The sequence below is a fragment of the Mastomys coucha genome, unplaced genomic scaffold (assembly GCF_008632895.1).
Source record: "Mastomys coucha isolate ucsf_1 unplaced genomic scaffold, UCSF_Mcou_1 pScaffold7, whole genome shotgun sequence".
Classification (NCBI taxonomy): Eukaryota; Metazoa; Chordata; class Mammalia; order Rodentia; family Muridae; genus Mastomys; species Mastomys coucha.
This window is the reverse complement of record NW_022196913.1, coordinates 23,413,006-23,427,137: the sequence shown is the minus strand read 5'-3', so window position 1 is coordinate 23,427,137 and position 14,132 is coordinate 23,413,006. Positions and strand designations below refer to the sequence as shown.

General features: G+C 40.7%; 2 gene segments (V, D, J or C); both read right to left on the bottom strand.

The window, feature by feature from the left end:
• LOC116082373 overlaps positions 1–7,983 on the bottom strand; it is a 32,106-nt gene extending 24,123 nt beyond the window's left edge. Inside the window, 3 exon segments of the C gene segment in view lie at positions 5,681–5,971; positions 6,079–6,411; positions 7,866–7,983. Of these exon segments, the coding sequence occupies positions 5,681–5,971; positions 6,079–6,190 (403 nt within the window).
• A 3,229-nt stretch (positions 7,984–11,212) lies between these two features.
• LOC116082616 lies at positions 11,213–11,812 on the bottom strand. The segment is given in 2 exon segments: positions 11,213–11,553; positions 11,655–11,812. Coding segments are annotated over 2 exon segments (384 nt in total).
• Between the last annotated feature and the right edge of the window lie 2,320 nt (positions 11,813–14,132).

The window sequence follows — 14,132 nt, the reverse complement described above, 5'->3', positions numbered from 1 at the left end:
GGTTTTTGGTTTTTTCGAGACAGATGATTTATTGAGTTTGAGATTGTTTTCTCGTGGGCTGAGATAGCTCAGTGAAGTGATAGTGTTACAATGTGACCAGCTGACATTGGTTGATTACAATGTTGCAAACTACCAAAGGAGCTTCAGGAAGTCATTACCATCTTAAACACTTAGAGTTACTGTGGTTCTGAGCTGAGACTCTCTGCTTATGCTCCTCAATAAGTGATCCTGAAGGAAATGGAATGCAGGCCTACCTCTTTCGAAATGCTTTTACTCACTTGCTCAATCGTGAATTCCACAAGCTTTCTTGAGTACTGTACTTAGACCCCCCTTCCAAGGAAGTTTTTTCATTGGTAGGAAAGCCGAGAGCATCAGGAACAGTGGTAAGAGACGTCCCAGGAATGGGGAGAGAAGAGGTTATGAACTCTTGGTGAAGGAGACAGTGTACTGGACCCTAAGACTTCTGGTGAGCTCAAGCTCAGAGCACAGATAAAGCATCAGAATGCTCAGTAGTCTTGGTCATATCTCTCTGGGGAGTGGTATTGTGTGCACAGGTAGGGTCAGCATGGATGGCTTGCTTCTGTTGAGCAATAGTGGCCTAGTTTTAGTGGGAGGTATACAGGGGAGGTGCAAGGTCTGTGCAGGTGAGTCTCCTGTGGAAGGTTTTTGTTTGTGAACAGTGTAGTATCTTGATAGAGTGTATCCCAGCATGCACAGTAATATGTTCCTGTGTCCTCTTCTGTCACTTGGTGTATTGTGAGGACTGAAGACAAATCACTCTGCCACGTCCTTGCCTCATATCTTTCCTCACTAAAACCTTTCTCATAGACAATATTTTCTTTTGAAGAAGTACATAACATTCTTTGGAGAGGCTGGCCTGCCTTCTCTTGGTACCAGTGTATATATGTATTGGACTTCTGAACACTTGTTTTTATTTGACATTTGAGAAATGCTGTATTTCCCTTTCTCTTGATGACATATGACACCAGAGGTGACGTGAGACTGTTTTCTTCTGAATCTGAAAGATAGCAAAAACTAAAACTTTGAAAAACTTTCAAAATTGTGAATTTTGAATTTCCTTAAGCAATGCACATTTGGTGTCCAATTCAAATCACTGTCTGGGTTTTGTGGGTTGCCCTCCCCTACATGTGCATTGAGGGACTCAGCATCTTAGAATATTTGTTGGCACAAATTGAACAGCTGTGTGATCATCCTCCCTGTGAGTGTGGTATGATCTAACTGTCCCTTTTTCTGTATCCACTATTCCCTCGAATGAAGGACATATACTCACAGATCCTGAGGGAAGCCAGTGTGAATATTTGCAGTAGAAGCCCCATTCTACAGTGTTTGTCCAGAAGAGGTACTGAATACTAAATTTACAGAGGACCAGAATAGATTCAAGACTGGTACAGGAAGAGGAAGTGGGATTCTGCAGACTAAAGAGCAGGGCATGGTGTTTTTCATGGCTTCCTGTGGTAATTGGTTTATTTAACTCAGTTACCAACAAATCTCCCCATTGTCCCTATGAAAGATGTTAATGAACTGTCAATTTAGATAAGCAGTTTCTTCTCCTTTTATCATGCCTTCATTGTATGTATCAATGAAGTATGGAAATACTGCACATGTGGAGTGTTCACTCTCTGCTCTTCTCAAAGCTCTGTAAATCGTGATTTCAGCTTCAAGTTGACATTTTTAAGTTGAACTTATGAGAGAGAATTCTTGGTCCTTTCCAGTCAGAAATGATTACTTGTTAAAAAATTAACATTCTTTATTAGCTTATTCCTAAAATGCAGATTTAATGCACGACAGGGAAACAGACAGACAAGAGAGAAAAACAGAATGGAAGAAGGGGAGAAAGAGAATTATAAATAGAGAAAAGAGGGGAGAAATGGAGAAGAGATGAAGGAGAGGAAAAGAGGGGAGGAAAGGAGAAGGGAGGGGAGGAGAGGGCAGGAAAGGAGAGAAGAAAGGACTGAAAATATTTTTTCAGTATGCATCATAGGAGTTGTTCATTGTTCATTATTACTCTGGTATATTATCTGGTATTTTTGAACACTGGTCTGGGGTTTGGGGAGGACTTGCTTAGTTATGATCAACATTGTCTTCTAGGTAGTCTAGACAAAGGGGATGCCTTTCTAATTCTACTTTTGAATGCTACCATTAAATGGGCACATTAGAGTGGCTCTATTAAACCTATTCCTCCTTATTGCAAATGAGTACATGTTTGATAGTGATCATTACAAAGCACAGGAGAAGATAAGACATTCATCTTTGCACCATGAGTGGTGGTGCTGGGTAGCATAGTAACATGATCATGTTCATATACTGAGCCCAGAGGCCAGACCTAGATAGAGAGGTCATCATGGAAGATTGCCTAGTCCAATACTCCTTGGGAAAACATCAAATCTGAATGAGGGACATGAGCTGGCTGTAACACAATCTCTCTCTGGAAATGTCAGGAGTCTGCCTTGTCAAGGAGTGCAGTTGTGGGTCCACAGCCTGCTTGGGCTGTGAGGAGGATGTCACGTTGTAAATACTGTGGTTTCTACTCCCCTCCAAATGATTTCTGCTATTTCCCATTAGCACTATGAAGCTGTTGAAAAGAGGACAAGAATTTAATAGCTGAGTAGTACTCCACTCTATAGATGTACCACATTTTCTGTATCCATTCCTCTCCTGAGGTACATCTGGGTTGTTTCCAGTTTCTGCCTATTATAAATAAGGCCGCTATGAATATAGTAGAGCATGTGTCCTTATTACATGTTGGAGCATCTTCTGGGTATATGCCCAGGAGTGGTATAGCTGGGACCTCTGGTAGTACTATGTCCAATTTCCAGAGGAACCACCAAACTGATTTCCAGAGTAGTTATACCAGCTTGCAGTCCCACCAACAATGAAGGAGTGTTCCTCTTTCTCCACAACCTTACCAGCATCTGCTGTCACCTGAGTTTTTTTATCCTAGCCTTTCTGACTTGTATGAGGTGAAATCTCAGGGTTGTTTTGATTTGCATTTCCCTGATGACTAAGGATGTTGAACATTTCTTTAGGTACTTCTCAGCCATTTGGTATTCCTCAGTTGAGAATTCTTTGTTTAGATCTGTTCCCCATTTTTTAATAGGGTTATTTCATTCTCTGGAGTCTAACTTCTTGAGTTCTTTGTATACATTGGATATTAGCTCTTTATCAGGTATAGGATTGGTAAAGATCTTTTCCAAATTTGTTGGTTGCCGTTTTGTCTTATTGACAGTGTCTTTTGCCTTCCAGAAGCTTTGCTACTTTATGAGTCCAATTTGTCAATTCTTGATCTTAGAGCATAAGCTATTGGTGTTCTGTTCAGGAAATTTTCCCCTGTGCCCATGTGCTCGAGGCTCTTCCCTACGTTCTTTTCTATTAGTTTCAGTGTATCTGGTGTTATGTGAAGGTCCTTGATCCACTTGGACTTGAGCTTTGTATAGGGAGATAAGAATGAATCAATTTGCATTCTTTTACATGCTAACTGCCAGTTGAACCAGCACCATTTCTTGAAAATCGTGTCTTTTTTTCCACTGGATGGATGTAGCTCCTTTGTCAAAGATCGAGTGACCTTAGGTGTGTGGGTTCATTTCTGGGTCTTCAATTCTATTCCATTCTAAACATTCTATTTAATCGCTTTTGTCCATAAATATGTTCATTTATCTCAAAACTTAAAATATAAATCATCTCTGTAGCCAACACAGTAAAAATGTCATAGAAGGCATTTTAATCCAATCCACAAGACTCCAAGGCTACTTGTCCTAGTAAGTTCTTGGAGGCCTCCCGGCAAAAGCTAGAGAACCCCCAAGGTCACAAGGTTGAGACATTTACAAAGTTTTGGCTTCTTTGTCTTCTATCTGTGGCAAGATACATTTGGGGTGGGTATTTTAAACTACTAGGGGGTTTATAATGAGGCTAGAATGAGAAGAGAGGGAGAAAGAAGAGGGATATAGAAGAGATAGGATCAGTGGGCACCTCCACAGAAGAGCAGCCTGCATGTATACACACATTGACTAATACAAGTTGTTTTCCTTCACTTGGCCTATAAGGCCCCTTCCACCCACTAAGTAATAAGTGTTTTCCATCTTGTTAACAATTCTTTAAAGACTGTTTAACAACCACACATAATTTTGTCACTTTAGATCCACAGATAAGGTACCCCCTTCTCTTTTCTGTATCTTTTCAGCATCCATCAAGTTTCCATCCCAGGAGTGTATCCAAAAGTTCAGGCTGTGGCGCTTTGCTTTTTTTCTCTTGAGAATCGAGTGGAATCATCTACATCAAGCGCTTAGCTCAAAGAGTATATGAAGCTTAATTCAAGACCTTTGTCTACTTCTTTCTAGATAGGTCCTTATCCTTACAGACTGTCTTTTTCCACAGTCTCCTTACAGTTGTGTCTATGCACACATTAGGTAAAAAGCAATTTCCATTGAGATTTGGGCACTCCTGCTTTTTCCCATTGTAGAGCATCATGTTCAGAAGCTATTATGTACAGAGTGTGGCACCAGGGTGCTGAGTTTGTCCCTGGGGAGGTACTTAGAGCACCTAAGTGTTCTCTCATTTGACTGTCAGTGACACCTCTATTTAATCATTCTACCTGATCCTTAGAAGGAAGAAATGGATCACAAGCATATTGTAGATATTTCAGAGACTGTAGGTAAACTGCATGAATGATTAGTGTACTGTGAGATACTATATTAGTTAATTTCATCAGTATAAAAATATTCTACAGGGAGAATATTTCCTCACTAGAGTTTAAGGTGGGCCCTAAATTTTTATGTCTTTACATTTTAATGTTTTGTTCCAGTGTCTTCCTTTTAAATGTTCTCAATTATCCAAGTAGAAGTGAGAAAATAAACATGTAAAATAGTCATCAATAATTATTTCTTGCTTTTCCAACTTATGAGTAATGGTTATCTTTTCTGTTGGTGCAAGGATCAGGTGTTATTTTTATTTTCGAGTCATTGAAGTTCTTATGTAGGGTTTTCATTCTTTGTTTTTTACAGAATTCTACAGTACTGAGCTAAAGTGCTTTCCTGGAGCAGCTCGCACTTTGTCCCAGCTTGTCCTGAGTGGCACTGAGCTGCATCCCAGTGCAGGACTCTGTTTTGCTGTCATATCAGGAAGGAGAGGATTGTTTATTATAGTCTTTTTTTTTCAGAAAGATCTTAGGGTACTGATAATAGGCATCAAAGTTTTACATTTGCCAGACTTTCCAACCTCTGAAAGTCCCTGATGGCCATGGAATAAAATTCATTATCTCTGAAATAGTTACACCCCTCTTTTGATACAGCCCTATCTTGCTTTCTTTATAAATTCAGTTATGGAAAACTTCTGGACAGTTAAAAAAGAACCCAATCATGCAGTGAGCCTGCCATCCTGTATTGAACTTGTCCCAGATGCTCTCATTCAGAAAGAAACAGTGCCAACCAGCTTTCAATGGCAATATAGTCCCTGAGGCTTCACTTAGATAAGAGAATCCATGTTGTTGCGTGGAAGGTTCTGAAAGTGTTGTAAGGAGTGATTCAGGTGGTTCAAAGCTCAGGTGGTGCCCCCAGCTGAACAGGATGTTCAGCTAAGAAGGATATGGGTTGGAACATAGGCTCAGGAGATGGTTCTTGTGTAGGCTATTCTGGAAGCTCAAATGCTGTGCCTTAGCCATAGGAACAGTAGTAGATAGCTTCGTCTTCTTCCTCCAAGGAGTATATTGTCAATGTGGATGTAGAGGCACTAGAATCTTTTCTTGCCTCCATTTTCATATACTTCTTATTTAAGAAAATATGAGTAGGGGTTGCAAGGACATATAATAGATACTCTAAGCCTTGGTTTTGTTTCTGTCGGTACCAGTGTATGGTTACACTTTTAAAGCTTTTGATGAAAGCCTTACAGGATATTTGGACAGTCTCATCTCTTGCTCTGGATATTGATATTTCAGGTTGCTCCAACTTCCCACATCCAACTGCAAAGAAAAGAGAAAAATACCCATGAATCACTGGCAAGGGAAGAAACTCCAATGTGGACTGACTTGGTTCTCTGCTGCCCAGGGACCTGACAGTGGCAACTCACATGTCAAGAGGCATGAGAAAATGACTGCTTTCAGGAGTGGATTCCCATCTTCCATGCTGGCTGCCCAGGGAAGATGTAAAGGAAGCAGGGTTTGTGAGCCAGAGTTCTTCATGGTCTGTTGTAGAGCGGTTCTGGGTTTCCTGGCCAACACAAGCTGCTCAGATCTGGGCGTAAGATACAGCTGTTCTGCTCAGGGTGGGGCGGCATGAGTGCAATCCCCTCATCCTTCCACCCTCCCGTAGCTCACTGCAGAGAAGTTGTTCTGAGCTATGAAGACATACTTCTTATGCTCTTTCCAGGTCTAAACTTCCATGATTTGCTGTCTGTTCAGGTCTGAGGAAACAAACAACTGACCTTAATTGTCTAACAATGACAAATTGGTCTTTGAAATGGTTTGCTGACTTTACTTAACATGCCAACTGCATAAGCACTGGGTATCCAGTATTTTGTATTTTGTATAGTTTTTTTTTAATCAATTGGATATCACTAAGTAAACTGTAAAGTATTTTGTATAGTTTTTTTTTAATCAATTGGATATCACTAAGTAAACTGTTCTGGGTGGGGGATCAACTAATTTATTAGTGTTTTACTTATTTTCTGAGTCTGATACATTCAGCAAGAAAAGAAGAATAGAGTCGGGTGGTAGTGGCGCACGCCTTTAATCCCAGCACTTGGGAGGCAGAGGCAGGTGGATTTCTGAGTTCAAGGCCAGCCTGGTCTATAGAGTGAGTTCCAGGACAGTCAGGGCTATACAGGGAAACCCTGCCTCAAAAAACCAAAACAAAACAAAATAAAAAAAAAGAATAGATATTTAGGTGGTGTGGCTTTAAGGAACTGATATATGCAAAGGATTGAGAACACCAGTAGGGAACCTACACATAGGATTAGCTATCCTCTCATAAGTTCTCTCTTGTCTTTGATAAGAATACAAGGGTGTGGATTCATCAGTGACTGAAGTGGTTCAAGTTGTGCTTTAATGACAGCATCCTGAAACATTTTCCTACTCCAACTCTCAGTTGAAGATTCTTCTTCCATTATAATATGCTGCAAATATCCTAGCATTCACTTCCAGAATTGCAGTCCTTACATTTCTACATGTGGCCTTATGGTCTAGTTCAGAAAACAGGGATTTTTAATCTTTACTTATTTGCTTCAATTATCCAGACTTTAAATACTTCAGTGGTACAACAGATCAAAACTAGATATGCTTCTGAGGGCTGTCTGACTCTATTGATCTGTTGATCAAGCTAGATTCTAAGCAGATAGAAAATGCACTATATAATGTGAGAGCTGATGGAAGCTGAAAATATATGCGTTGCCCATGTTCCTTCTCAGCACCTCTACCAAGAGCCAGCATTATTGGAAACCCATGGGAACTGAAACACTGGATCTTGCCTTTTCACTGAGATAGTCAGACAATACTTAATACATTTAATGTCTAAACGAAGTCAACAGGAAATTACTCTGACCCAGAAAGTTGGGGCCACAGTTCCTGGATTCTGTGGGGCATAGTCGATAGCCATCAGACCCCCTTTCTGGTTTCCCTTGTTAGAAGTGCTGCAGGTGGGGACTGAGGCTAAGCAGAGCTCAGGGCTGGACTAGGCTGCTCTTTGTCAGGAAGGAAGTGGTTGCAAACATTCTGAGGGTGTGTGTGCTCATTACTATAACTCTAATCATGGCAGGTTTCTGGGACCAGCATGTCATCACATCTTGTTTTTCCATGAAATTTCTATGAAGGACCAAAAAAGAGAGAGAGTTTTACATGCCTCACATTTGTTTCTCTTTACCTGTAAATGACCTTGGATAGTGGATAACCTGCAGAGAAAATACATGCTTCCTTCCCACAGTGTAATGTGTTCACTCGGTTCACTTGTATTCAATTTCTACTTCAAACAAAAGAATAGAGTTATGAGAAATGTAAAAATTACAAAAACATCAACATCATTCAAAAGTATCCTTCAACCAATATTCAGAATAGAAGAACAAACTCACTAACTGAAAAGCAAATAAACACTTGCACAGGCTCTGTGTCAAAGGAGAAGCAGGGGGAGCCAGGGTACATGCAAGAGAAGGTGTCAAGCCAAGGTAAAGGAACAGGAGTTATATGCTATAGTGTCTAGGGAGAAAATAGATACACCCAGAACATCCAGTTCCCAGGGTGCTAATTGGCCAATTTGCCTAGTTCTCTATGACACCAAACATTTATTAAGACAGATATTACAAAAGTTGTTACCTTGTTTGGTCTTAGAAAGTTTAAGCATGAGTCCTTCATCAACATTATTCTTTTAGTGATTTCAGTGATTACTAAGTCTTTGGAGCATATGTATGGTCCATAGTTTCCTGGCTGGTACTGCTAACCTCTTGGTTGTAGTTTATAGTCCTGAGATATGAGGAGAGAGCTATAGTTTGAACTTGCCTGAGTCGTGGCCATCACCAAGTGAATGACAGTATGACTTTACCCTTCTGTGACAACTTAAAATGTCTGAAAACATTGCCAGTATCTTCTAGAGGAGATGAATTCCAGCTGAGAACCACTGTTTTAGCCATGTGTTTAGGAAGAGGCACATGCTAGTTGTCCTGAGATCTTAGCTGCGATGGGGACAAAATGAGACTCCCGATGAATGAATAGCATGCAAAATTTCCCTCTCACCAATAACATCCTTCAATCTTGCCACCACCTCTTTCATTTTGAGGATGTTGCATAATAATCCAGTCACTTAGCATATAGCACTGATGTTTATGGACCAGCCCTTTCCTATTACTTTCATATCCTTACCCTACTTTCTGCTCTCTTGGTCTATGTTAGAAATGCTTAAACACTTCTGTGGAATCAAGTAGAATTCTTCCTTCTACTGAGTTCTTCACATTTATTCTGAGTTGTGGATAATTCTTTGTATGGATCGTATTTGAATAACAAATAAAAAAGTTTAAATCAAAGCAACAATCTCTTGTTTGGTTGTTTAAAAGTTCCCAAACATTTTCTATATGTTGATTTCATGAGTGATGATATCAAGCAAAAAGATATTCCCAGAGAGAATGATGGATCTCAGACCTGTTTCTTTAATACCAAGTCACATGATGTATAGAAGGGAGCATGAAGTGACTGTGTCCTCCTTCTCAGATGTGTCCTGACCTTGAAAACTAAATAAAAATGGCTACCCTTTAGCCTCTGGTTATGGAAGGGGAATAGCAGGACACACAACAACTTATAGCTCAGAGTGTTCACATCACATACCTCCTTCCTCTCTCCTATGCCTCCTGTTGAAGAGCATCTCACAGCTATTATGGGGATGTCTGATGTAGATTTGTGGTATGTTCTTATATGACCTTAATTTTTGGCTCAAGTGTTATTGATAGCATCTTGAGTGGGAAAAGACACTATGAAATGTTCAGTCCTGGTATATGCTTAGAGTGGTGCTACCTCATTGTCAAGGTTCTGAGGTTGGCAAAGTCCATTCTCTTCTAAAGACACCTTCACACTAGACCTCAGCAAAGACTGTAGGGAGAAAAATGGTTTCAATATACTATTTCTCCTCAAACAGAGAAAGAGGCAAAAATAATGAATACAAAACTGCATTTAAAAACAAAAATACATAAATAAGATTGGAAAGTTTAGAATGCTATCTTTCCCATACATTTCATTTGAGTATTTGAGAATTTGACAACATATCTACTTAACATTAACCTTCCTTACAATTTCAACAAGGCTATGTGTCAAGAATGAGCACACACAAGTGCATACATGCTCACACACATATAAATGTGCAAATATACACACATATACAGGGAAGAATATGATTTTATGTACATAAGAAAAAGAATGTATGTTTCAAAGTCTGATACCCACTTAGCGCACACCAGGTCTTCCTTGTATGGCCATGTGCAAAATTTGCACAGGGTAGTCATTGTAGACAATAGTGTGGTCTAATTAAACCATGAGACTGATATCCATCTGCCTTCAATGATGTTTCTGTGCATCCAGAGGAGTGAGAGTGAATAAGCAGGACCAAAGATGGTGTTTTAGGACATATCTTAGTAACCCCCTTGATGCTCAGCTGTTGGTAAAAATCACTGCTCTTGTTGTGTCTTTTGTTCCTTTTGGGGAAAAAAAACCTTAAAAACTACAGTTCTTAGAGTCTTAGTGCATAATAAATCTCTCTATAGATAATTGCTACATAAGTACTGAATTCAAGTTCATTTGTATAATCTCATCTCACTTGGGAGAACACAGTCCAAGGTAGTAAGCAGGTAATGAAACAAATCATACTATGACAAAAACATCTATGTCATCTCAAAGTGATTGCAGAAGAAGGATTTGGGGGTTAGTTTATTCATTCACTTTTGCTCACCACGTTGCAATCAAAGCAATGAAGTTTTCTGTTCAAACTAGGCCTAAATATCAGTTAGCAAGTGGCATAAGAACTCAAACTGTTAACTCCAACACATCTAGAAAATTGAGACAATGAGGACAATAATAAATATTTTTTATATTTATATTTAATTATATTTTAATTACTCTTTGAAATTTAGTGTGCTAAAGTTATATTCTTTAAGTGGATACAACATTTGGCATACTCACATGCGAAAATTTCCTTATTTATCATCCAAACAAATAATATTGTAGGTATTATCTTGAAGGGAAAATCAGTTTGTTCAAAAGACAATGAGTGTACATCAACATGGAGTCTTCAGGGAGCCCAACAGTTTTACTCTACCATTTCTCAGACTCTAAGGAATGAAAAGTTACTGTCCATGTCATTTTCTCCGTGATTCACACATGAATCACTGTAACCAGTTTTCCCAAACTACTCTCTTAAGTAAATATCTTGTGACAAATATCAGTCCTACGCAAACTTCTATATTCTAAACTGCCAACTGCAGCCTCTAGGAGAATTGGAAGTATTATATTTTCAGCCAGGGATCTTAGTCAAGGTTTAGAGATACTAGTTTGGTCTGTAGAAATGCCCAGAAGTAATGTTGGGGGGAGGGTACCACTGGCCAGAGGGATATTGTATTGTCACAAGATAAAGATAAGGCCTGGGGTCCAGAATTTCCTTTTCAGAGTAGAGGAAGCCAGAGGTAAGTGAGGTGGGAGTTGGTCTGCACTAGGAGCAGCTAGCTGCAAGCTAATTTTTCAGTACAGATGATGGCAAAGCTGAGTCATTGTGCTAGCCCAGGTGGCACAGTAATACTCAGCAGAATCGGATTCCTCCACTTTCCGAAGTACAAATTTACAACTCTTGTCCGTGCCTTCGTAAGCATGATATTTCTCCGAATTGAGGCTGGAAGCCACCACAGTTATGGAACTGACGAAGTTATAGTACAGAAGGTGCTGTGGGGCCTTCCTTTTCTGGAATCGGTACCAGTGGATGTAATTGTCTGTTCTGTGAATATCACAAGTGAATATAGCAGAGGACCCCACTGGCCTGGTGATTGACATCTTTCTCTCTTCCAAGTTAGAGGATGTTTGTCTGCCTGCAGTGGTAGCAGCAACAGAGAATACTAGGTTAGCAATTCATCAGCATGGCTTCCCATTAACAAATGAAATTTCATGAGTATCCATGCCATATACTTACCAGCAGGCAAGAAAACTAGAAGTAGGGCCAGAGCCCACAGCATGTCTTGTGCTCTGTGAACTGCCTAAGGCTAGGTGCAGCAAGACAAGACAAGACAAGACAAGACAAGACAAGACGAGACAAGACAAGAAAACCTAGTAAGCAACCCTCCTTGACACTAATTCCTAAACTTGTGATTCAAAGCTGATCTTGCTGACTGAGTGATAGGCAGAGACATAAGTTGAAGCACTCTTTGAACTGACCAGCTGTCCAATGGGAGGGGTGGGTGTCTGGGAAGTGCCACCCCTCTCTGATCATCTGTGTGTATTTGGCACCCTCTTGAGGTGACTGAGTGTAGACATTACTCAGAGAAGTGAGCCAGTGGAGAGAAATGGGAGCAAGCTCAGTACAGGCACATTTGGAGACAATGCTCTATGGATGACATTGCCTGCCCTACTGTGTGGAAAATTCCTGCAACTCGGAGTCTCCATATGTGAACATGGCTGTGGTCTTGTCCTGAGAAGTCTTCTTTGTGGTTGTCCTAAACCAACTTCAGTTACACATGTGAGTGGAGTTTGAAGCAAGTGCCAATAGCCCACCTGTTAAGGCTTGAATCTAATATATTAAAAGAAACTAGGACTAATGTTGATGGCTGTATCTGACCCTCTCCTACAGGAGTAGGTGTGTGTGTGTGTGTGTGTGTGTGTGTGTGTGTGTGTGTGAGAGAGAGAGAGAGAGAGAGAGAGAGAGAGAGAGAGAGAGACAGAGAGAGACAGAGAGAGACAGAGAGACAGAGAGACAGAGACAGAGAGACAGAGAGACAGAGAGACAGAGAGAGACACACAGAGAGAAACAGAGACAGACACACAGAGAGACAGAGAGTGACAGAGAGACAGAGACAGAGATAGGGAGACACACAGAGAGAGAGAGACAGAGAGAGACAGAGAGGGTGCATATGTACATAAATCAACTTGTTAAGAACCTTTTGCTGAGTTTGGTGAATATGAGTGTAATCCTAGTACCAAGAAGGCTGATACAGATGTTTCCAAAGTGAGAGACCAGCTTGGGCTACATAGTAAATTCAAGGTCATTCTAGGCAACCTAGTAAGATACTGTCTCAAAAGAAAATTTCAAAGGACAGAGATGTATCTCAGTGGTAGAGCACATACCTGATATGTACAGAACACTGGATTCAACACCAGTACTGACAAAAAAGAAAAAAAAGTAAAAGTCTTGTGGAGCTAGAGAAATGGTTCAGTGGTTAAGAGAGCACCTTCTATTCTTGCAGAGGAACCAAGTTAGACACTCAGCACCTGAGTGCTAGCTCACAGCTATCTGTAACTCCAGCTACAGAGAATAAAACACAGTCTCTTTCACAATACAATGCACATACATACACTTGGGCACACACAAACACATACACAAACATAAAAGAAATATTTTAAAAGCTTATAATTAAATGTAGAACAATGACTATTCTAGTCACTTTTTGGCCTCTATGAGGTAATTCACTTTCTAGTACAATGGAAAGTAGCCAATCAGAATGCTTGTGGCCAGTTGTTTTGTTTGTGGCCAAAGATACTAAAGTTCAAGGATAGGAAGCTGTCCTAGAAGCAGTTCTGAGATCAAAGGTCTTGGTTGGGAGTGGTAGTACATACCCAGGATAACTTTTCAGGTTCTCGAAAGTTCTATTGTCTTGGAGCCTGAAAGGGCCTTGTTAGAAGGCTGAGAGTTAAAACTAAGGAAGGGGAAATTCCTATCAATCAGATTGCAAGGAATTTTCTTTACCACATAGCCCAGGAGAGCATAGCAAGGCAGAGATGACCCTTAGCCAGGTTCCATGTCATGTGGCCCAGTGGAGGGGCAGGCAGCAAACCTGAGATGGTCCTTGCCCATTGCCACACTGGAGGATCATAGCACTCCTGAGATGACCCCAGATACCTAGAGACCCTGGCACTACCACAGGATGAGCAAGGGAAAGGTTAAAGATGGAAGAAAAAGGGAAGTAGAAGGGTGTGTGCACAATGAAGAGAGGTGAATTTGGAGACTCAAGGGTAGTGGAGAGCAGCCTTATTTGAGTAGCCAGTGATGCCACCTAAAGCCATGGTTCAACCCTGACCCATGCTGCCACCTGGGGCCATATCTGAGTCTATGGTACTGAAGCATCAGAGTCTGTCACCACCAAAGGCCAGGCAGACATTGACAGCTGTCTGGGAGTATGTCTGAGAGCTGGGCAGAACTGGCCTCACTCCTCACCTGGGCTTCGCAGGAGAACTGGCCGTGAAGGCATGAGAATAGGAGATCTGTCCTGCCCATTGCTAGCTGAAGCACTTGGGAGAGCATCCCACACCTTTCCCATGTATTAAAAGTAATGTTAATATTTCTATACGTCAAGGCTGGCAAAAAGAATCATTGAAGATGAGTCTTTTGACCCATTGATAATGAGGGATAGCTAAGAAGTAAAGGATAAAAACATTTACAGACCTGTGAACCGAGAAT